The following is a 25749-nucleotide window of genomic DNA, read 5'->3' on the forward strand; positions in this document are numbered from 1 at the left end:
TCGGCGGGGCCAACACATGAGCACACTTAACAAGATAGAGGATAGAGAGAGTTTTGTTGACACTGAGAATGTAATGTATATGTTTTTAAGTAACATTCTTAGAACGTTCTTTGAATGTTAATAACGTTTTCTTGTGTTTTTTTATGGAAAGTTCTCTTAATGTTCTGAGAATATGACTTTAAATAGAACCATGAGGAAACCTGTAGAAAACGTTATGCTGAAGTACTGAAACAGAAAAACGTTATGCTGAAGTACTGAAACAGAAAAACGTTGTTTGTTAACATTCTCGGAACAATTCGAGAACATGACTTTAAATAGAACCGTGAGGAAACCTGTAGGTAAGTACTGAAATTCCCACCTAAGAAACATGTTTCTCAGAACGTTATGTGCTAGCTGGGTATCCTGCACCGTTCCCAGAATGTTGTGGGAAGGTTATATGCAAAATAACCATTGGACAACCACGCTCTCACCAAGCAACATATGGTTCTCAGAACGTATCAAGAGAAAATATTCCAGTTTAAGCTAATTTCCTGCAATTCTACACAGGGATAGGCCTGGAGAAATGTAACCACTCTCAAATTCATAGACAGAGCTATGGATGCAATCACTGACCATCCATGGTATCAAAATGATAAATATATACAGTGTTTGTACATAAAACAAGCTTATATTTTGAGTTCTGATGGGGTATGACAGTTGAACTAAGCTCATGAGGCATTTGCAAGTTATATTCTTCAAGAATCAATAGGTATATCATGGTATTCCATACCAAAAATGGATGTAGCAACTAAGGATTGTAGCTTTAAATGACAGTGCATTTATGTAAATGTTGTTTTACATAATATTAAGTTGAATAAATGGTGGAGCACTGGATACCAATATCCCTCTGAGCCAGGCCCATGTTGTCCAGGGTTAAGAACATCAATTGTTGATTAATAGTATGACATTGTGTTGTATTGCATTGTATTTTATAACACCCTTGGCCAAAATGTGTTTCATCTGTTGTTGCTATAAATATTAATTAAATTTTTTTTTTAATGGTTTGTTTTTACAAAATATATTTTGAGATCTGCCTGTGGACCCCCTGCTGTACATCCGCGGACCCCACTTTGAGAACCTCTAGCGCTAGAGTATAAACCTTGCATGACGATAGCTGCCAGGACTGGTCGTAAGCAGGGTTGTAAACTGCCAACCAGGGGGAAAAAAAAAAATCACTGGTCATCAAGGGTCTCAAAAATTAAAAGGGAAAGCATACGGCATCATCCATCTCTTGGTTTTGTCAGCTCTTCCGCCCCAAACGGCATGGTCACCACGTTATGGGATGGGGACTCCCCTGGCCCTATAGGATTGTTGCTTCTACAGGCTGGATTGATACAGAAAGCAAGCTCTTAAGACAGAGTATCCAGCGTCTTGACATAAGACCTCAGGAAAAAGGAAGAAGGAAACACCTGCAGCGCAGTATTCCTAATCCTGTGCAGTAGGATAGCTACATAACTGTTGTCTTGACCCTGCTCCATGGAGAAGGGTTGTCAAGAGCAAAGAGTTCCTCAGCCTCTCGCTCCCATCAGATCGGTCGGCATAGCAGGCAGCGGCCTGATTGGGTGAACCAATCACAGTTAAAACGTGACGAGGAAAAGCCAAAGCTTTGTTGACTCAGGGGTACCAGATAAACCCCCCCCTCCCTTTTCCCTGAGATCCAGAAAGTAAATTAAGGAATAACTATACAGACTGATCTTTAGTTCAATGGGGAGTGTTTTCCATAACAGAGCCAAGTTGTCTTCGCCAGGTAGAGGAACAAAACGCCCCTCAGAATAGTAAAACGGGCTGAGAGGGTTTCCCAATGAACCCTGGAAACGTGTCCTCCCGTAGAATGGGGAGCAGAGTGGTTAGGGTTTCCCTGCCTTGTACAGAGTAGTACAGCCCTGTAGTGGGAAAACCAGAGTGGCGCATACCCCAAATGGCTTGACTGGGATTGCTCGCGCCATAACAGTTAGAGGCAAAAGGCCATAGGCATGGGGTCAACAGGGCCACAGTTCGCCATCCTGTGCCGGGTGTGTCAGTGAGACCGGAGGAAAGGCTGACATGCTGACTGCTGCCCTTGGCTGAAAACCTAAGAAGGCTCCTGGGGTGTGGATATGCTCAGCCAAAGTGCCCTTTCTCCCTCTACCTCTAGGTTCATGGTATGACCACAGCCTTGCATGGCACTATGGGGGGCAAGGAGGCTCACGTCTGTAATCATACAGATCTCCTCCCAAACATCTGGTCTAGGGTCTGAGTCCAGTTGCTTCCCCACCTCCTCCAAGTAGCCTGATATGCCAACAATAAAGAGGTCACATTGAGAGCTCTAATTGCTTGGGCTGATGCCTTGTACATTTTTCTGAGAAACAGAGGCAGTTAAGCACTCTACCTTCCCAGGGAGTGAGTCATTAATAACAACATGGCGTGAGGGGCTGAGGTGGTGAGTCAGTGATGGCTACACCATGGGAGGGTTGCCAAACCCAGATTCCTCCATGATGTGTATGTGCAGACTCAGGGTACTTTTAGCAAGAATCCTGCTAGTGAGGGTTTTTTCCCCCACACGCTCTTAGCTTCCCTGAGGCAAGCTGGTACTGCAGGGTGTAGTTCCTTTATCGGGGCTGTATGGGGACTGGAGTCTCTTCCCATCGTATATGTTCCTTGCCAGCCCTGAGCCCCTACAGAAGACTTGATGTCGAGTCTGGCCATGGCCCACTTGCAGACATGAAGGAGGCCAAACTCCACTGAAGGAGGGGCAGCTCCACTGCACTCAGGTCTGCGTGAGTTGGCGGGAGACGTCAGTCCCCAATTCCTGCGCAATCTCTTTTATCTTTGTGAGATTAATCACATAGTCATCCTTGTCATCCCCTAACTCGCCTTCCCGTGACACTACATCGTCAGATAGTGAGGGGAGGGAGTCAAGGCTATCAATGACTCACCCCAACAGGGCTCCGTTGCGGTAGCTGAGCCTCAGCTGTCGGCTCTGAGGCAAGAAGGGCTAGCGAGATAGAAGCACGTTTCAGCCTCTTCTTCAGACCTGCTCTCGTAAGCTGTCTGCAGTGCTCACTGGTCCTCAAGCGCCTCCTGGCCATGTTCCCTATGTATAGAGGATGGGAATCTTTCTCCGCCATCATGGAGCCGCAAGCACAAGAACATGCTGCTGATTGTGGTGCTGATCCAGTTTCTGCGGTTCTGCCTGCGGCTATGGACCCCTGACCTGTTCAGACGTGCCACTTTGTTGTGCTGCTGATCCAGTTTCTGCTGTCCTGCCTGCGGCTATGGAATCCTAGGATAACAGTGGTCATTGTGAGGGACAAGGCTTGCTAGGGTTGCTAGGGGAACAGCATAGTTAGACGGCATAGTTATAATCCCTGGTGCTGGTGGCTAGCAAATAGTAGCTTGTGTAAACGGTTTACCAAGAAAAATACAGTTCATTCTGAAAGTATTTAGACCCCTTGACTTTTTCCATAATTTATTTCTCCCCTCAATCTACACACAATACCCCATAATGATGAAGCAAAAACAGCTTTTTAGAAATGTTTGCTAATTTATTAAGTACATATTTTTTAAATATCACATTTATGTAATTATTCAGAACCTTTACTCAGTACTTTGTTGAATCACCTTTGGCAGCAGTTACAGCCTCGATTCGCCTTGGGTATGACACTACAAGCTTGGCACACCAGTATTTGGGGAGTTTCTCCCATTCTTCTCTGCAGATCCTCTCAAGCTCTTTCAGGTTGGATGGGGAGCGTCGCTGCACAGCTATTTTCAGGTCTCTCCACAAATGTTCGATCGGGTTCAAGTTTGGGCTCTGGCTGGGCCACTCAAGGACTCTTGTGTTGTCTTGGCTGTTTGCTTAGGGTTGTTGTCATGTTGGAAGATTAACTTTTGCCCCAGTCTGAGGTGCTGAGGTCTCTGTACTTTGCTCCGTTCATCCTTTCCTCGATCCTGACTAGTCTCCCAGAAAATCACACCCATAGCATGATGCTGCCATCACCATGCTCCACCCTAGGGATGGTTACAGATTTCCTCCATACGTGGCGCTTGGCATTCAGGCCAATGAGTTCAATCTTGGTTTCATCAGACCAGAGGATCTTGTTTCTCATGATCTGAGAGTCCATTGGGTGCCTTTTGGCCTGATTGGTGAAGTGCTGCAGAGATGGTTGTCCTTCTGGAAGGTTCTCCCATCTCCACAGAGTAACTCTGGAGCTTTGTCAGAGTGACCATCGGGTTCTTTGTCAGCTCCCTGACCAAGGCCATTCTCCTCCGATTGCTGAGTTTGGCCAGGCAGCCAGCTTTAGGACGTGTCTTGGTGGTTCCAAACCTCTTCCATTTAAGAAGGATGGTGGCCACTGTGTTCTTGGGGACCTTCAATGCTGCATAAATGTCATCTTACCCTTCCCCAGATCTGTGCCTCAACACAATCCTGTCTCAGAGCTCTACAGACAATTCCTTTGACCTCATGGCTTGGTTTTTGCTCTGACATGCACTGTCAACTGTGGGACCTTATTATAGACAGATGTGTGCATTTCCAAATCATGTCCAATCAATTGAATTTACCACAGATGGACTCCTATCAAATTGTAGAAACATTTCAAGGGTGAACAATGGAAACAGGGTGCACCTTAGCTCAATTTCGATTGTCATAGCAAAGGGTCTGAATACTTATGTAAATAAATTAAATAAATACTTTAATACATTTGCAAAAATGTCTAAAACCTGTTTTCACTTTGTCGTTATGGGGTATTGTGTTTAGATTGATAATGAAACATTTGTATTTAATCCATTTTAGAATAAGGCTGTAATGTAACAAAATGTGGAAAATGGGAAGGGGTCTTGTAATTAGGAGCCTTGTGGCTAACAGCTAGCAATATTGATCACCGTATAATGCTATAGCCATGAGGCTAGTGGGGCGTTAGTTAGCTAGCAGCTACCTTGTGGTGAAGGTGTGCCGTGGCTAGCTCAGTGCTGACTGAAGGAAACCGACTGACTGAGAAGTAGAAATGTCATTTCTACTCGTAAACATAAACCTTATGGTTACTACTCAACCTCTCGACAGGGTCTGAAGACCTACGCTCATCAGCAATATCCTTCACGTTTTGATGGTGAGCAGATTAAGCAGGCAAACAGCTATACAGTCGATATGAGGAGAGCTAGAGTAGTGACACTCTTCATGAGGAAGAGAAGTGAGAACAACCGGAGGCCTGGAGAGTGGCTTCTTTTTTGGAAGTGAGGGTCTCACCTGTCTGTCTCTGTAACGTTCGTTGTTGGAAGGATTGGACCAAGGTGCAGCATGGAAGGCGTTCATCATTTTTATTAATGTGAACTAGCAACAAAACAAATAACGAGTAACAAAACGAACGTGCAGCTTTGTAGTGCAAAAGGCTACAATACAAAAACAAGATCCCACAAACAACAGGTGGGAAAAGGCTGCCTAAATATGATCCCCAATCAGAGACAACGATAGACAGCTGCCTCTGAATGGGAACCATACCAGGCCAACATAGAAAAGATAAAACTAGACTCCCCACCCTAGTCACACCCTGACCTAACCAAAATAGAGAATGAAAAGGTTCTCTAAGGTCAGGGCGTGACAGTCTCCGACAAATGCTTTTGTTAGGTGTTTCCGAGAGAGTAGGTGGTCCTTGCAAACCCCCACATGTGATACATCGAAACAAGTATTTGAAAGAGAACACCATTGAGAACACCATTGGGTCCTTATCATCGCTTGTGTGTCTTAGCAAAGAAAGTTTCTACTCCTTTTAGAGTATTGTTCCTTGAGCATTTTAGCAGAGACCATTTTCCCTCGCTTTAGCGTATTTCTGGTCTTATAGGAAAATGGCCCTATCCTGTGCTATCTTAATGCAGCATTTGATTCCGCCTTTGTCCCTCTCCCTGGTCTTATCCCAACAGCTGTCCGGTGTTTGCTTGGTTCTATTCAAGCCCCTGTCTCCACAACAAACACAGACAAAAACAGTCTCCACAACACACACAGACAAAACAAGATGGATGCCCTGGCCTCTCAGACAGAAGTGCTTTAATCTTGGTCCTCTGCCATGGTGATGGCATGACAACAGGGAAACCGTCTGTAGTGTCCCGATCTTCCACGTCCTGTTCGTTTGTCGCCGAGCGTCAGGTCATGAAAATGGCCATGCACTTTCCATTCCCCTCCTGGTGAAGGGGCCAGAGTGGGAGACCCTTTGAAGCTTAATCAGGGCTTTACCACACAAAAGAATATTAATGTCGCTTTCGCCCCTTGTTCACAAAAGCCTATTCCTAGGCTGTGATCTACAGTTTCTTTTTCATTTCTGTGTGTGGGTGTGAGGGTGCAAGAGAGACCGAGGGGGAGCGTGGTTGCCATGGTTATACGCGCTCTTTTACTTTGTTTGATTGTTAGGGGTGTACTCACAAAAAAAGGAAAGAAAAAAAACTTCAATCATGTGTATTAAATGGCTTATTAATTTTCCACTCAATCTAATTTGGGCTTGCATTCTTGATAGACAACAGTTCTGTGCAGCTACAAAGGAACACCTCAAAGTTAAAGCACTTACAGTACACATAATTAAGATTATGTTTTTATCATGACCTGACAAGGTATAATTTGAGTTTTGATGATACATAGCCATAATGATAGATGGCGCCTACGATCTGTGACTGACATCACCTCTCCTTACATAAATGACATACTATCTAATGGGATAAAGATACAAACTTTGATAGGTGAGGCAGATATACAATATTTAGATATGGGTGGCAGGTACAGTAGTCACTGTATGTGACAACTTTTTAGTATTTAAAAAAAATAATAAATTAGACTCTGAGCAGAAACTAGCTTCTTTATAGACATTGTGACCACGGTTGTTATTTTCCTATTTTATGAATGGTTGATACAATGTGAATAAGATGTTCAGGAGCAGCTCAGCTGCATAGTGACATGGTTAGGCAAATGGAGCTTCTACCCATCCATACAGCAGGGGTAGGCAACTAGATTCAGCCCCGGGCATATTTTTGTCGGAGTGATTGGTCGGGAGGCCGGAAAATAATTATAATCATTTGTAGACCACAATTAAGCCCAAAAAGAGATTGCAGTGAAAAATAACAATCATTTCATACCTTGATTACATTGAGGCACGATCACATAAACGTCCTCTCAATGTCAACTGCGTTTATTTTCAGCAAACTTAACATGCATAAACTGAACAAGTTCCACAGACATGTGACTAACAGAAATGCAATATAGTGTTCCTGAAAAAAGGGGGGGTCAAAATCAAAAGTAACAGTCAGTATCTGGTGTGGCCACCAGCTGCATTAAGTACTGCTGTGCATCTCCTCCTCATCGACTGCACCAGATTTGCCAGTTCTTGCTGTGAGATGTTACACCACTCTTCCACCAAGGCACCCGGCAAGTTCCCCAACATTTCTGGGGGGAATGGCCCTAGCCCTCACCCTCCGATCCAACAGGTCCAAGACGTGCTCAATGGGATTGAGATCCGTGCTCTTCGCTGGCCATGGCAGAACACTGACATTACTGTCTTGCAGGAAATCATGCACAAAACAAGCAGTATGGCTGGTGGCATTGTCATGCTGGAGGGTCATGTCAGGATGAGCCTGCAGGAAGGGTACCACATGAGGTAGGAGGATGTCTTCCCTGTAACGCACAGCGTTGAGATTGCCTGCAATGACAACAAGCTCAGTTCCGATGATGCTGTTACACACCACCCAAGACCATGACGGACCATCCACCTCCAAATTGATCCCGCTCCATAGTACAGACCTCGGTGTAACGCTCATTCGTTCGACAATAAACTTGAATCCAACCATCATCTATGGTGAGAAAACCGTGACCCTTCAGTGAAGAGCACTTTTTGCCAGCCCTTTCTGGTCCAGCGACGGTGGGTTTGTGCCCATAGTCGACGTTGTTGCCGGTGATGTCTGGTGAGGACCTGCCTTACAACATGCCTACAAGCCCTCAGTCCAGCCTCTCTCAACCTATTGAGGACAGTCTGAGCACTGATGGTGGGATTGTGCATTCCTGGTGTAACTCGGGAAGTTGTTGCCATCCTTTATCTGTCCCATGGGTGTGACGTTCGGATGTACCAATCCTGTGCAAGTGTTTTTACACGTGGTCTACCACTGCGAGGACGATCAGCTGTCCGTCCTGTCTCCCTGTAGCACTGTCTTAGGCATCTCACATTACAGACATTGCAATTTATTACCCTGGCCACATCTGCAGTCCTCATGCCTCCTTGTAGAGGAGATGATGCAGATGAGCAGGGACCCTAGGCATCTTTCTTTTAGTGTTTTTCAGAGTCAGTAGAAATGCCTCTTGTCCTAAGTTTTCACAACTGTGACCTTAATTGTGACCTTAATTGCCTACCGTCTGTAACTTCTCTGGGATATGTGGGACGGTAGCATCCCACCTCGCCAACAGCCAGTGAAAGTGCAGGGCGCCAAATTCAAAACAACAAAAATCTCATAATTAAAATTCCTCAAGCATACAATTATTTTACAGCATTTCAAAGATACAATTCTCATTAATCCAGCCACAGTGTCTGATTTAAAAAATGCTTTACAGCGAAAGCACCACAAACGATTGTTAGGTCACCACCAACTCACAGAAAAACACAGCCATTTTTCCAGCCAAAGAGAGGAGTCACAAAAGCACAAGTAGAGGTAAAATTATTCACTAACCTTTGGTGATCTTCATCAGATGACACTCATAGGACTTCATGTTATACAATACATGTATGTTTTGTTCGCTAAAGTGCATATTTACAGTGGGGAGAACAAGTATTTGATACACTGACGATTTTGCAGGTTTTCCTACTTACAAAGCATGTAGAGGTCTGTAGTTTTTATCATAGGTACATGTCAACTGTGAGAGACGGAATATAAAACAAAAATCCAGAAAATCACATTGTATTATTTTTAAGTAATTAATTAGCATTTTTTTGCATGACGTAAGTATTTGATACATCAGAAAAGCAGAACTTAATATTTGGTACAGAAACCTTTGGGTTCGCGCCCAGGCTCTGTCGCAGCCGGCCGCGACCGGGAGGTCCATGGGGTAACGCACAATTGGCCTAGCGTCAACCGGGTTAGGGAGGGTTTTGCCGGTAGGGATATCCTTGTCTCATCGCGCACCAGTGACTCCTGTGGCGGGCCGGGCGCAGTGCGCACTAACCAAGGTTGCCAGGTGCACAGTGTTTCCTCCGACACATTGGTGCGGCTGGCTTCCGGGTTGGATGCGCGCTGTGTTAAGAAGCAGTGTGGCTTGGTTGGGTTGTCTATCGGAGGACGCATGACTTTCAACCTTCATCTCTCCCGAGCCCGTACGGGAGTTGTAGCGATGAGACAAGATAGTAGCTACTAAACAATTGAATACCACGAAAAAGGGGTACAATTTTAAATTTTAAAAAAGAGAGAGAGTTGAGACAGCAGGTCAGAGACAAGATAGCACAACCGGTGAACAGATCAAGGTTCGATAGCACAGGCAAAACAGCTGAAACTGCATCAGCAGCACGACAAGGAATCACGTCCGACAGTGCCAACCAGGCAGTATATAACCCCACCCACTTTGTCAATTACAGCCCCCACACCACTAATGGGATATCAACAGGCCACTAACTTACTACCCTGAGACAAGGCCGAGTATAGTCCAGGAAGATCTCCCCAACCACACAAGCCCAAGGACAGGAAGGATGGCTGAGCTCGAGCAAGCCATTGACTCAGCCCCCGTAATAGGGTCAGAAGCAAAGAATCCCAGTGGAGAGAGGGGAGCTGACCAAGCAGAGACAGCAAGGGTGGTTTGTCACTCCAGTGCCTTGCAGTTCACCTTTGCACCCCTGGGCCAGACTACACTCAAGAGATGAAGAAGTAATGAGTCTTCAGTAAAGACAGAGTTGAGACAGAGTATGTGTCTCTCACATGGATCAGCAGACCATTCCATAAAAATGGAGCTCTGTAGGAGAAAGCCCTGCCTCCAGCTGCTTGCTTAGAAATTCTAGGAACAATAAGAAGGCATGCGTCTGTACGGCAGGACCAAATCGACTAGATAGGTAGGAGCAAATCCATGTAATGCTTTGTAGGTTAGCAGTAAAACCTTGAAATCATCCCAAGCCTTAACAGGAAGCCAGTGTAATGAGGCTAGCACTGGAGTAATATGATCACGTTTTTGTGTTCTAGTCAAGAATCTTGCAGTCGTGTTAATCGCTAGCCAAAATGTGTTTTGTGCCTTATCTGGGTAGCCGGAGAGTAGAGCATTGCAGTAGGTTCCATGTGGCTCAGTTGGTAGAGCATGGCACTTGCAATGTCAGGGTTGTGGGTCGATTCCCACGGGGGACCAGTACATGTGGAAAAAGTATGAAAATGTATGCACTCTACTGTCAATTGCTCTGGATAATACCTTCTAATAAAATGTAAATCCAGTCTAATCTTGAAGTGACAAAAGCGTGGATTAGCATTTTTGCATTTTTTTTTGACAAAATGTTTCAGATTTTTGAAATGTTACGAAGATGCAAAAAGGCTGCTCTTGAAATATTTTTTTATATGTTAGTCTATAATCTTGAATAATAAGACAATATTCTTCCACTTACTGTGGTCCGCACTCCGCAAGGCTGTGTATTTCTCTGTGTCCACAGGTCAGGAGTAGACAACAAGAGGCAGCCTCAGAGATCCGTTTAGATAAAGCACAAAAGTCATCAATGCACAGGATCTATCTCGGTATTAATCCCAAACTTTGGGTCTAAGCCGGACTTGTCAATAAATAACTTTAGGCAAGTCAAGTCTTTGAGCATAAGTCAGAGTCCAAGAGTATTTTTTTTTAACACGAGTCAGGGTCAAGTCTCAAGTCTGCCTCTCACTTTGTAATGTATGAGTTATAATAAGGTTGTTCTTATGTTGTTGTTTTACAGGTGATGTACTTCAGCTCGTTGTTCCCCTACGTAGTGCTGATCTGTTTCCTGGTCAGGGCTCTGCTCCTCAAGGGATCCGTGGATGGGATCCGACACATGTTCACACCCAAGGTACAGTATCCTAACCCTAATGCTTACCCAAGGTACAGGACAGTGCAGGGGTTGGAACCGGTTCAGGGAACAGAACAGAAAACTGGAAAATAACAATATTTTCAGAGGAACAGAATCAGAACCGGGAATGAAAGTGATCTATACTGTTCCGGAACAAAACCGTTATTTTAAAAGCATGGGAACTGGTTAATAACATTATTTTACATTCCAGCATTTTTTTTCCAGTCTCACAAAACTCTGTCACTCAGAAACTTAAGCCCCGTTTCCATTGGCAATTTGAAGTCAAGCAAGGTTGGGCTGGCCTTGGTGGGCTAGCTCAAATTGTGTTTCCACTGCCCCCAGAAATTAGAAATGTTGCTAGGTTGCCAATATGTGACTGCAGCTGGCTTCGCTAATGTTGCTAGCTAAATTGGAAGATGTTGAATAATTTAATTCATCCTCACCATGCTGCAACTAACATTCCCCTATAGTACCAGCCAGACTCAGAGCAATGTATTTCGCTTGCTAACGTTAGCTAGCTAGTTAAACGGCTAGCGTCGTTGCTAGAATAACAGGCTAGCTAACTAAATTCCTACCTTGCTTGCCATGGCATTGGTTATTAGCTAGCTAACTAAGCAAACGAGACAACAGGTTTGATATGATGTAGCTAGCTAGCTTTTGATATGACTTGGCCAGCTAATATTCCTGCTAGCTAACCTTAGATAGCTAACTGGCTTGTTTCAACTCTGATTTGCTGGCTAACATTAGGTAGCTAGCATTCAAGGGCTAAATGTTCTCATAAACGTTTGTGTAGTGCAAAAATGTATGAAGGATCCAGCTATGGTGGTTATTATAATGGCGCCAGATGGGATGGCTGCCGTTTTACGGGCTCCTAACCAACTGTGCTGTTTTGTTTTTTCGCATTGTTTGTAACTCATTTTGTACATAATGTTTCTGCTACCATCTCTTATGACCGAAAAGAGCGTCTGGACAGCAGAACAGCGATTACTCACCTCGAACATTACAAATCTTTTTTGTTTAACCTTTCTAGCGCAGGCGTGCCGCTAGCAACCCACCTCGACAAAATCTGGTGAAATTGCAGGGAGCGAAATTCAAATTACAGAAATATAAATATTTAACATTCATGAAAATACAAGTGTTATACATCAAAATAAAGCTTAACTTCTTGTTAATCCAGCCGCTGTGTCAGATTTCAAACATGCTTTACGGCGAAAGCACACCATGTGATTATCTGAGGACAGCGCCCTGCATACAAAAGCATGGAGACATATTTCAACCAGGCAGGTGCGCCACAAAAGTCAGAAATAGCGATATAATAAATGCCTTACCTTTGAAGATCTTCTTCTGTTGGCACTCCAAAAGGTCCCAGCTACATCACAAATGGTTCTTTTGTTCGATAATGTCCTTCTTTATATCCCCAAAAACTCAGTTTAACTGGCTCACTTCATTCAATAATCCACCGGTTTCCTTCCTTCAAAATGCGTACAAAATGAATCCCAAGCGTTACCAATAAACTTATCCAAACAAGTCAAACAATGTTTAAAATCTAACCTAAGGTACCCTAATACGTAAATAAATTATATTGTTTGAGACGGAGAATCGTTATTGTCTTTACCGGAGATAAACAACAAAGAACGCACTCTCATCCACGAGCATGAAAACACTACAGCCAAAATGGGAGCCACTTAGAAAAACTACAAATTCTAGCAAATTTTTCCAAAAACAAGCCTGAAACTCTTTCTAAAGACTGTGACATCTAGTGGAAGCCCTATGAACTGCAATCTGGGAGGTTTTGGCCTCATAATAAACATGAAAGCCATTGGAAACAGTGGTAGGCTGAATTTTAATTTGCGAGGGATGGTTAGTCCTCTGTGTTTCACCTGCCATATCAGTTCTGTTATACTCACAGACATTATTTTAACAGTTTTAGAAACTTTAGAGTGTTTTCTATCCAAATTATATGCATACCCTAGCTTCTGTGCCTGAGTAAATGGCAGTTTACTTTGGGCACGCTCTTCATCCGGACGTCAAAATACTGCCCCCTAGCCCAAAGAGGTTTTAATGAGCAAAGGATATAGTGCTTTGTCAAGACAAGGTCCACATCCACGTCAACAACATGAAGAAAAGACAGTGGAAAAGGGGGAGGAGGGTCGGGTGCCTTGTAAGAATTTGCAGACAAGTAGGTAAACCACCACTTCCAAACATGCAATCATGGGAAAACAAACTGGCCGATCTACGATTAAGACTATCTGACCAATGGGACATTAAAAACTGTAGTATCTTGTGTTTCACCGAGACGTGACTGAACGACGACACATAATATAGAGCTGGCTGGCTTCTCCGTGCATCGGCAGGACAGAGCAGCTACGTCTGGTGTCAGAGGAAGGACCAAAAAAATGTCAGACTCCAATTCACCCAAGTTATAGACTGTTCTCTCTGCTGCCTCACGGTAAGCGGTACCAGAGTACCAAGTCTAGGACCAAAAGGTTCCTTAACAGATTCTACCCCCAAGCCATAAGACTGCTGAACAATTAATCAAATGGCCACCCGGACTATTTACATTGACCCCCCCCCCCCCCCCCCCCCCCCTTTGTTTTTACACTGCTGCTACTCGCTTTTTATCATCTATGCATAGTCACTTTACAAATGACCTCGACTAACCTGTACCCCCGCACATTGACTCGGTACCGGTACCTCCTATATATAGCCCGCCTTATCTCAGCTCACTGGTCACCATAGCAGCACCCACTCTTAGCACGCAGGTATATCCAGCAAGTATATCTCACTGGTCACCCCCAAAGCCAATTCTTCCATTGGCCGCCTCTCCTTCCAGTTCTCTGCTGCCAATGACTGGAACGAACTGCAAAAATCACTGAAGCTGGAGACTCTTATATCCCTCACTAGCTTTAAGCACCAGCTGTCAGAGCAGCTCACAGATCACTGCACCTGTAAATAGCCCATTCAACTACCTCATCCCCATACTGTATTTATTTATCTTGCTCCTTTGCACCCCAGTATCTCTACTTGCACAATCATCTTCTGCACATCTACCATTCCAGTGTTTAATTGCTATATTGTAATTACTTCGCCACCATGGCCAATTTATTGCCTTACCTCCCTTAGCCTGCCTCATTTGCACATGCTGTATATAGACTTTTTGTACTGTATTATTGATTGTATGTTTGTTTATTCCATGTGTAACTCTGTGTTTTTGTATGTGTCGAACTGCTATGCTTTATCTTGGCCAGGTCGCAGTTGCAAATGAGAACTTGTTCTCAACTGGCCTACCTGGTTAAATAAAGGTGAAATAAAAAAAGTTATTTTTATGTAATTTTATTTTGTTACTTTTAGATTTTATTTCATTTAGTAAATATTTTCTTAACTCTATTTCTTGATTTATTTGTGCCTTGTCTAACAACTGCAGTACTGCTTGTCCATGTGCTAGCTGCCAGCAACAAGCCCAGACGAGCTAGCTAAAGGTTGTGTCAGCATCGAGCAGTGATCAACTTGGCGGTTGCATGGTAATGGCATCACCAGCCCAAATTCTAATTGAGCTGGCACCAGTTGAGAAACTGGGCTGTGCTGGCCCGGGTTTCCCTCGATCCAGCTCGAATGTGAGATTTCCATTCTAGCCACCTTGAATTTGGCCCTAATTTTAAGTGCCTGTGGAAATGGGGCTTTATTCCAGTGTCTGCCTGCCAGCTGGAAATCTTTGCCAGTGTGTGTGTGCATGTGTAGGCTACCTGCCCATCCCCCTCTGAAGCATAGGCTACTGTACCCTGCTGACATTACAAGCGTGATTCAGAAATTGGGGAGAGATTTTTTTATGAGAGAAGAATAGATTAACTTTTTCAATTCTAGTTTAGGATACTATAGTTATCACATTTCACATTGGATTTATTAACTACAAAAAGTTCATTTTAATGCTGCTCTGCACACACAAGCTTGTTAGCTGACTAGCTAGCTCCGGTTCAACGTTAAAGCCAACTCTCGGAAGTTCAAAGATATTCAAAGTTCCTCCATAGGAGCCGCTCATTCGTATGCATAATTCTGTGGGACTAATTCAGATAATGCATGTCATAACAAGATGCCTAGCGCTTCAGGCCAAGCCCCTCCACCCTATCTCGCTCTCTCCCCACCCGCAAAATTTAAGTTGCATCTCACGCCCCGTACTTGTCTGTCCAATGCATCGACACAACTATAGCTTGTCCGCACCATAGCACGCTGCTCTATCTCAAAAATAATTTTTCTGTTCAGAACTAAACAATTGAAAATTATTTTGGTTCTAACCCCTGGTAGTCACCATAATGCTGCTCCTTGGTTATACCCAAGGTACAGTACCGTACAGTCAGCACAATTCTGCTTCACACAGCCAACATACTGCACTACACCCAGTCAAGGACCCAGACTTGTTTGATCCAATGCACTAGTTTTATCCAATGCGTTTGTTTGATCCAGTTATGGATCAATGTTGTGTTGTTCACTTTACTGAAACAGGAAGGAAACCAAATTGACTGAAAATGTGCCAGAAATATATTTTTTTAATACTTTAGTCTTTGGCTACTCAGTTGCCGTGGACCAATAGCAATTGGAATCATTTCATTTGGTTGCTTGGCGCTCCCTGCTTTATGTAACATCCACGACGGCGTGTTCCATTCATGTCACAACAAAGTCTCAAGTGTCTGCTGATTCTCGCACAGCTGACAGCTTTCTACTTCAAATGCCTTTGCTGTGTCTCCTGTACGCACGGAGAAAGACATCAAAAGCAGGGCTCATTGTGTGTTGTGTAGTGTGTGCCTTCTAACTGGGTTTAGCCTTCCACCACACACATATACTGTTGGCTATTTGAGAGCAGTTGCATGCTGGATATGTTCTCCTTGTTGGGTCCTTGTTTGATCTTCTCCAGTTTTGACAAATGGAGGTAACTCTCAATCATGATTCACATGTCGACTGATCTGCTCCACTGGTCCAAACAATCGTTTGTCCATTATTAGAAGTTTAACAAAGACTATTGTACAATCAATGACGTAGTGTTGTCCTAAAGAGTCAAACATTGGTCAAATTAATCCACATCGAGGAGAGATGTGTCTGTAACTATAGTTTATCTTCCTTTAGCACCTCACCTAAATGCAGTGGTGTAAAGTACTTCAGTAAAAAATATCTGTACATTACATTGCTATTTATATTTTTGGCAACTTTTACTTTTACTTCACGACATTCCTAAAGAAAATAATTTACTTTTTACTCCATACATTTTCCCTCACACCCAATAGTACTCGTCACATTTTGAGTGCTTAGCAGGACAGGAAAAGGGTCCAATTCACACGCTTATGAAGACAACATCCCTGGTCATCCCTACTGAATCTGATCTGGCGGACTCACTAAACACACATGCTTCGTTTGTAAATTATGTCTGAGTGTTGGAGTGTGCTCCTGGCTTTCCGTAAAAAAAAATATATAATAATATGGCTCCATCTGGTTTGCTTATTATAAGGATTTTGAAATTATTTGTACTTTTACTTTTGATACTTAAGTATATTTTAGAACCAAACACTTTTTTAGACTTTTACTCAGGTAGTATTTTACTGGGCGACTTTCACTTTTACTTGAGTTTCTATTAAGTTTCTATTAAGGTATCTTTACTTTTACCCTAGTATGACAATTTGGGTACTTTTTCCACCACTGTCTAAATGTGCATTCTTAATTTATTTCCTTTCAAGTTGGAGATCATGCTGGAGGCCAAAGTGTGGCGTGAAGCGGCCACACAGGTCTTCTTCGCCCTGGGCCTGGGCTTCGGAGGGGTCATAGCCTTCTCCAGCTACAACAAACGGGATAACAACTGTCACTTCGACGCAGTGCTGGTCTCCTTCATCAACTTCTTCACCTCCGTGTTGGCCACCCTGGTGGTATTCGCCGTGCTTGGCTTCAAGGCCAACATCATGAACGCCAAGTGTGTTGCACTGTGAGTAGTATACTATAAGCCATTCACTTTTAGAACTGTAGCCTAATTCCCCAACTGTAGCCTAATCCCCCAAATCGTAACTTTTGGTGATTATACTGTAGGCTATATGCCTGTGACTTGAAGTTAAGCAGATGCTTTTATCGATCGTACTTTTCATAGAGACACACAGTATATTCAATGCAATGTATGTGGCCAATACTTGAATCATGCTGTAACCACTGAGCCACGTGACAAGGCCGATATTAGCGTGGTCTTGTATGATAGAGTATCCATTTTGATCTGGTCTTATATTATTTTCAATCTCTCAGGAACACAAAGAAGATAGTTGCTTTGCTAGGGAATGAGGTCAGCCACAACCTGATCCCCCACCACATCAACTTCAGCGCTACTGTGAGTGCTGAGGACTACCAACAGATGACGGAGATCCTCAGAGGGGTGACGGAGAAGGATTACCCGCGCCTGGGCCTGGACTCCTGCAGCATCGAGGAAGAGCTCAACAAGGTGAGGGTCCATTGTCTTCCGACAGCTACATCATTCTAATGCAACGAGTTGCTCGGTGCAGACGGCCGTCACAACATCTGACATAAGACAATGGGTGAGGGGGCTTGTAGAATGTAGAACGTTAATATTGTGTCTTTTCGCATCTTTCATGATCATTAACAGTCACTTTTAGGTCATTAAAGAAAACACATAAACAGTCATAAAAACTGGTGTCAGACATGGTATCATCACAACAACTGACTTTTGCACCGTCATGTCACAAACCAGGATTAGCTACGCCCAGAGCCATATATTTAGAGAGGTGGGCCAAAATGTTGAATGGACTCCATGTTTGCGCCTGTGAGCATTCCATTCATCCATACATGATGAGAATTTGGAATCTTGTACATAGCATTGTTTAAAATTCAGAAGATTCTGTGAACTGCTATTATAGCCCATGGGTACCTAACATGGCTGGCCTGGAATGTAGTGTAATGTAAATGCATCACGATGCAACAAAAAAAAACATAATTAAATTGTTGCCAGCAGCACAGTTACAGTCACTAACACTCTAGATAATATGAAAACAGCCTAACCAGCTCTGCTAGAGTGAGTAAAATTGTCAGAGTGAGGTGTTCTCTCATTTGTGTCTGGATGTAGCTAGCAAACTAGTCAACTTTAGCCAGTTAGCTTGGGTGCTTGACTGCCGTTGTGAGGTCAGAAACCCTTCTACTCGGCCAGAGCATCCAGTGTGCACTCTAAGTGCGAAACGCTCTGAATTTACAAAACGACCCAAAGCACACTCTGACACACTGGAGGCAATTTACGAACACACCCTAAATATATGGCTCTGGCTACGCCTATCCAATGAACATTATTTGTGTCATAACAGTGCAATGTAAACTGTTACTGAATACTATTTTCCACAGACTGCGGTAGACTTGCCTCTAGATGTTGTCTACACACGTCAAGATTTGTCATTCCAATCATGTAAAACCTTAGGGCAAATAGTCTTACTAGAAGTGGATATTACTGACTAATTTATGTAAAACCTTCTTCTTCTTCCTCCCTGTCATCCTTCTCCTCCCTGTCCTCCGCCTCCTCAGGCAGTGCAAGGTACAGGCCTGGCCTTCATCGCCTTCACAGAGGCCATGACCCACTTCCCTGCATCTCCCTTCTGGTCCGTCATGTTTTTTCTGATGCTGGTTAACCTGGGCATGGGCAGCATGTTTGGTACCATCGAGGGCATCATCACACCTTTGGTCGACACCTTCAAAGTCCGCAAGGAGTTCCTCACAGGTCAGTCCAAGACGGGATGGGGGAATATATAGGTCATTATATCTCAATTCACCTTTCTGCGATTCCTCTTAGCTTATCTCCTTGTTTCCTTCTCAATCGTATTGGAGGAGGTCCCTATCGTACCTTCTTCCTCGATGCGTTGTGAAGGAGGACATAAGGAGAGAAGATACAAGGAATTGAGGAAAAATAAAAGAGAGAAAGCCTATGTGTTAGTGTGTGGTAGACCTTTTTCCACAATGTATCCTCAGCTGAACTATACTGATGTGTATTTGCTATAGTAACAGGTCAATGAAGTATTACCTATGTGTATGATGTATTATGGCTCTTTGCTTTAATGCCTTTGGCTCAATAATGATTGCATAATACTAATCCAATGCACAGTAGATGTGTGGCACCTAAGAGAATTTCATAATTAGCGCAACCACATGTTGATCAATATTGTGCATGAATTCTGCTAATGAGGATGGGTCATTCTTGAATTGCGGTGGTGAACACTTTAAAATGAAAAAACAAATGAGGCAAAATACATGTTCCGTTTTTATTTAACTGTTATTTAAAAATTATACAAACCGTATGTGGCCCACCACCTGCACAATACTTGCAATGAAAATGACTTTCTGAGAAACAAATATGACATTTTTATTTATTTTATTTTATTTCACCTTTATTTAACCAGGTAGGCAAGTTGAGAACAAGTCCTCATTTACAATTGCGACCTGGCCAAGATAAAGCAAAGCAGTTCGACACATACAATGACAAAGAGTTATACATGGAGTAAAACAAACATACAGTCAATAATACAGTATAAACAAGTCACATACGATGTGAGCAAATGAGGTGAGATAAGGGAGGTAAAGGCAAAAAAAGGCCATGGTGGCAAAGTAAATACAATATAGCAAGTAAAACACTGGAATGGTAGATTTGCAGTGGAAGAATGTGCAAAGTAGTAATAAAAATAATGGGGTGCAAAGGAGCAAAATAAATAAATAAAATAAATACAGTAGGGAAAGAGGTAGTTGTTTGGGCTAAATTATAGGTGGGCTATGTACAGCTGTGAGCTGCTCTGACAGTTGGTGCTTAAAGCTAGTGAGGGAGATAAGTGTTTCCAGTTTCCGAGATTTTTGTAGTTCGTTCCAGTCATTGGCAGCAGAGAACTGGAAGGAGAGGCGGCCAAAGAAATAATTGGTTTTGGGGGTGACCAGAGAGATATACCTGCTGGAGCGCGTGCTACAGGTGGGTGATGCTATGGTGACCAGCGAGCTGAGATAAGGGGGGACTTTACCTAGCAGGGTCTTGTAGATGACATGGGAGCCAGTGGGTTTGGCGACGAGTATGAAGTGAGAGCCAGCCAACGAGAGCGTACAGGTCGCAATGTAGCTAGACTCTTACCCGTATAAATGGATGAACACTTCAACCTCTCTGTCATGGATGCCATGGTTACCCTTAGTTTGAAGATGTAATCCGGAGACAGGTGTTTTATTCAACAGCCTTCTGTGTTCTCTTTTTGACTCTTTTTGACATTTTCAATCATACTCTGCTTCCACCGGCATTCCACTAATTTCAAAACCCGGTCAACTTCTTCCAAGACAACAACATTGTTGATCGCCATTTCTTCCCCATCACTGTCATCAAAAGACTATACAATGTTTGGTTCAAGGAAAAATGTTGACCTAAATCAGGGATTTCCTCATTATCTGATTCATTTTCAGAGTCAGAGAGAGTCAGCATGGCATGATCGTCCTCCAGAAAGTAGTCCATCACAACGTTTTCCCACTGATCTTTGTCGATGGCGCCTGATAAATTCAGGGCAGCAATGTTGAGAGCAATAGCAATACTTTTGCAGTTCTTCATGTCTTTTCAAAAAGCTGCGGTAGAAAGGATTATTTACACACACTGAGCAGCTCATGTTATAGACACAAGCATTCCACATGGCAGACCAATCTCGTCCAGCCCACCCATTATCTCAGCCAATCATGGCTTGCGGGAAGGTTCCTTTATTTTTCCATGGCCAAACCAACTAGGCTCGTAATTTAACAATTGTATTTGCATTTACAGATGGCATACAAGTTTTTGTTATTAAGGAACTTAAAAGTTCATGTTCCAGAAGGCTTTTCTGACAACAAAAAAAACGCATTTTAATAAACACATTTTTTTTTTTGAATAAGTGCCTCTCCTGTGAAGTAGTGACTTGCGACATACGCCTAGCTTCCTGAAACAGGTCACATATGTAAGTCCTTAATATTGCAAAACATCTAGTTGCATGCATTGTAGGAACTACTTGAGGATAGAAAATTGTCCCGCTGGTAATGTGTAGAGGTGTAGTGACATGTTTTGGGTGTTTCGAGATATCTTTCTATTATTTGGAATGCTAGAAAACAAAGAAGGCTATTCAAATACCTTCTTTTTTTTACTTTGTCATTTGGTGTTACCACCTTGAAAATCACTGATTACGAAGGTATACAAGGATCCAGTGGCAAGCTGTTATTGAGGGAGGGGGTCTCTATTAAAGAAAAATATTAGCTAATCCCACCCTTTTAATATGTCATACATTTGAGGATTTTTCATTTATCATTTGGTGTGTCTAAATCCAAAGTGTCACTTGGTGTTAGAACATTTTAATGAAGGGAAATAACATTGTGAGTAAAAAAAGTGTGATTACCTTAGATTTTAGCATTTGTGGCCTCCACATTTACCTCAAATGTATCATCGGTGGTGTTAGTACTCCTTGTGGTAGCATATTGTTATTATCATGGTACACATTTCATTAAGCTGCCATATTAGTTGATTTAGAAAGGGAAGATCAAATAAAAAAATAAAAAATAAAATGCCATGCCCAAATGCCACCATAATTCAAGCACCACCCGGATGGCATTTATCCCCCTTGTCCCTTTTGACTAACGTCCGTGTATTCTCCCTCTTGTAACAGTGGGTGTCTGTCTGCTAGCCTTCTTCATCGGCCTGCTGTTCGTCCAACGATCTGGGAACTACTGGGTGGCCATGTTTGATGACTACTCCGCCACACTGCCCCTGCTCATAGTGGTCATCCTGGAGAACGTGGCTGTTGCTTGGGTCTACGGGACTGACAAGTATGTATATGTCAAATGATATACAGAATGTCAGTAGTCTGTGGTTTTCTTGACTATAATTCCAAATTCGAAGCTGTCCATCCAAATGCAATGACAAATATTCTTTAAATTCAGTATTCAGAATGAGTTAACCATGAATAGTGAATGAACAACCCTTGACTTAAATATTACCTGCTATGACCTCTGGTATCCTGTACAGGTACTGTATGTTAAACATAATTGCCAAACTCAACACAGTCTAAAGTGTGTACCATTATGTATCCTCACCTTCTGTGGGATCCTTTCCCTGCTTCTCTCTCCCCTGTTCCTCCGCCCAGGTTCTTTGAGGACCTGAAGGACATGCTGGGCTTCACTCCGTTTCGGTTCTACTACTACATGTGGAAGTACGTGACCCCCCTGCTGCTCATCCTTCTGCTGGGCTCCAGTGTGATCCAGCTGGGAATGACCCCACCCAGCTACAGTGCCTGGCTAGAGGACATGGTGAGGTGTCTGTGGACTCTGGTGCAGCTGTCAAATACAGTATTTTAGTTCAGTGGACCTTCGGTTCAATTAATGGGATACACAGGCTTTTGTTATACTCCAGCACCAAAACAACAATTCAACTACACATCAAGATCTCTTTTCTCTTTTCTCTTTTTCTATAGTCCTATATTGCCCCCTGTACTTGCCTTCTTTCCTTTATCCACACTCATTTTAAAATACCTAGATACCTGGATGGTTACGTGATAGCCCTCTGCCATATTAGCTTCACCAATCCTCTTGGATTATGAGATCAGCACAGATTTGAGGAGTGGACGTTACACTTAAAACTGATTTAAGATGCAACCTATTGTCACATGGGCCCAACATGGTTTTAGTGTCAGTATCCGTTTCTGGCCAGTGAGAAGTAATATATAGTAGTAACTTCTTGCTCTCCTTCCCCCATGTGAATGAGGCCAGTGAGGAGTCTCTGAGCTATAATGATACACACTAGTAGTATCATTAGTAATACTATACAGTTCTAACCTCTCAATCCTTCCCTGTCTCTCCTAGGCCAGTGAGAAGTCCCTTAAATATCCCCCTTGGGGCCTGGCGGTCTGCATCTCCCTGGTGGTGATGGCCATCATGCCCGTGCCCGTGGTCTTCTTCCTCCGCTACTTCAACATCATCGACGAGAACGCTGGCGTGGTGTCCACCATCTCCTACAAAAAGGGCTGCATCATCAAGGAGAGCGTCAGACCCGAGGAGGACGATGATGCCAGCCTCATCCACGCCAAGTCGCCCGGCAGCGAAGCGCCATCTCCCATGCCTGGCAACAGCATCTACCGTAAGCAGAGTGGAGGGGTCCCCGATGCCGCACCCAACGGCCGCTACGGCATCGGCTACCTGATGGCTGACATGCCAGACATGCCCGAGTCAGACTTATAGAGCGACTTGTAGGGCGATGTCTATGGTCCTCCCACCCTACTGGCTGGCCAACCAATCGCTCTTCGTTGTGTTTAGTCATGGGAATCATCATCTGCATATTTTTATTTGTAGTGTTTCAGTATATTCTTTGTAGTTATCGTAGCTGCTCCCCTTCATGTTTTCCTCGTCCCCTTTTGCCGTGAAAACGATTAAAAAGATGTGTCCACTGTACATATTATCTCCTTTTGTCTTCCCCACCCAGTTGCTCCTTGGCATAGTCCCAAATATACCCTCTCTAGCTCCCAGTCCCGGAGACCTTGTTGACCCCCTAGTGGACAGAACAGGACAGTATTGGTGTAAGCAATAAGGTGGAATCAAACTCCACCAAGGCTACTAATAGTGCTAGGCAGGATAGGTGTGAATTCAATTCTGTAAATTCAGTAAGTAAACTCAAATTAAAATGGTCTTTATTGCTTCTCTATGAAAACAACAATGAATTTGAATTTCTGTCTACTGTCTGAATTGATTGAATTGAAATGGACTTACCCCAAACCTGATTCTAGGCTCTGCCAGGGAAAGTCAACAAGGGTCATAGGCTATGTATGGACCAGTGAGGGTTCCATTTGGGACTGGAGCTTCTGTCCACAGTATGTCCCACCCCACCCCCACCCCCCCACTGGCTGTGTACATTATGACTTCACCACTGGCCCAGAGTACTGAGATTAGTAGCAGTGTAGGTGCTTTGGATGACATACTTGTTGACAATGATGCTATGCTGACCACATTTCCTTGATGTAAGTACAATATAGTGCAAACAGCGAAAGGATGGCATTGAAACTGAACCCCCACCCCCCAATGATTGATCTAAAAGAAAATGTGTGCCTAAATAACTTCTGATGACTGGGGTGGCAGGTAGTCTAGTGGTTAGAGTGTTGGACTAGTAACCGAAAGGTTGCAAGGTCAAATCCTGAGCTGACAAGTTAAAAACCTGTTGTTCTGCCCCTGAACAAGGCAGTTAATTAACCCACTGTTCCTAGGCAGCCATTGAAAATAAGAATTTGTTCTTAACTGACTTGCCTAGTAAAATAAATATGTTTATAGAATACATGGTGAACATTGTATATTTAAGGTATTCTGTAAATATAATATAGAAATATTATAAATATATTTATCTGAATAGTTTGGATATCAGAACACCTTGTTTTTTGGTAAGAAGTGCTACAAATCCTTAACTCTGGTCTCTTTTTTTGTTTACTGATGTGCTGTCGGTCTATGTAAAGAGTTTGACTCCTCTTGATAACTTGTAAATACTTTTTTTCCATGAAATGGCTTCAAAACACAATGTATTTTTTTCCCTTTCGAGATTAAAGATCAAACTTGGTCCATGCTTGGCACTGATGTCTATGTAGTTCAGTGTTGTCCTCATCTAACCGTTTGTCTGTCAGGGAAATGTCAACCATGAGTCAGATCAAACAACAGATACAGACACGCTCATATTATATTGAGTTAAGGCTACATCAATAGGCTACATCAACAGGCAGCCTATTTAACTGTGTTACACTGCTCTCTAGTGTGCATAAGGTAAATGTCTTTAGATCTTTTTAAGGCCTTATTGGAGTCATGGGGTAACTGCATACATGGAATGTCTCTGGAAGTGGGCGTATCAACAGAAGTGGAAGGATTAACCAAATTGGGTGTTTGGAAAGCGAATCAGCTAATGGGCAGATTTGTTTTGCCACTCAAGACCGTTTTGCGTGGCTGCTGTGTTTTCTAACTTTCCGAATGTGTTCTTTGTCGGAATCGGCAGAGGTGACAGTAAAGAATTTCAGTTAGGCTAACGTTTTTGCCATTCACTTTGAGCTGTGTCATTGGTGTAGCTACCTAAATTATTTGTTTTTTTGTATTGTCATCTAAGATTAATGTGGCTATAATCTGCTAAACTAACATTAGCTAACCTTTTAAAATTAGCTATCATCACTGAGAGCGACTGTTAACTAACGTTATCAACTCATCTAGCTAACTTAGTAAACCATTTTTAATGTATGTTTGTTTGACAGCATGTCACAGTTTTGAAAGCTGCTGATGGCCGCATGGTTTTATCCCAGTGCTAATTGTATCATTGCCCCTTCTGCCAGCCCTCTATTATCAAGCCACAAGACTATGGCAGTTTGTGGGCACACATTTAGTGTGCCCACAAACTGCATATGCAATATGCATATGCAATATGCTCTATATTTTAGACCACCGCCAAGTAAAAAAAAAAAAGCAATTTTTCCAGCCAAAGATAGGAGTTCCAAAAAGCAGAAATATAGATAATGAATCACTAACCTTTGATGATCTTCATCAGATGACACTCATAGGACATCATGTTACACAATACATGTATGTTTTGTTCGATAATGTGCATATTTATATCCAGAAATCTCAGTTTACATTGGCGATTTATGTGCAGTAATGTTTTGATTCCAAAACATCCAGTGATTTTGCAGAAATA

General features: G+C 43.1%; 1 protein-coding gene across 1 annotated transcript in view; it reads left to right on the plus strand.

The window, feature by feature from the left end:
- The window catches only part of LOC139408331 (sodium-dependent neutral amino acid transporter B(0)AT2-like), a 35935-nt gene extending 11836 nt beyond the window's left edge, over nt 1–24099 (plus strand). Inside the window, exons 6-12 of the mRNA XM_071152089.1 lie at nt 10932–11042; nt 16763–17004; nt 17313–17505; nt 18591–18783; nt 21710–21869; nt 22187–22349; nt 22902–24099. Of these exons, the coding sequence (XP_071008190.1) occupies nt 10932–11042; nt 16763–17004; nt 17313–17505; nt 18591–18783; nt 21710–21869; nt 22187–22349; nt 22902–23276 (1437 nt within the window). The 3' untranslated portion in view covers nt 23277–24099. The remainder of the gene's footprint in view (nt 1–10931; nt 11043–16762; nt 17005–17312; nt 17506–18590; nt 18784–21709; nt 21870–22186; nt 22350–22901) is intronic.
- Nucleotides 24100–25749: the final 1650 nt, after the last annotated feature.

Source organism: Oncorhynchus clarkii, chromosome 1, assembly GCF_045791955.1.
Source record: "Oncorhynchus clarkii lewisi isolate Uvic-CL-2024 chromosome 1, UVic_Ocla_1.0, whole genome shotgun sequence".
In the NCBI taxonomy this organism is placed as follows: Eukaryota; Metazoa; Chordata; class Actinopteri; order Salmoniformes; family Salmonidae; genus Oncorhynchus; species Oncorhynchus clarkii.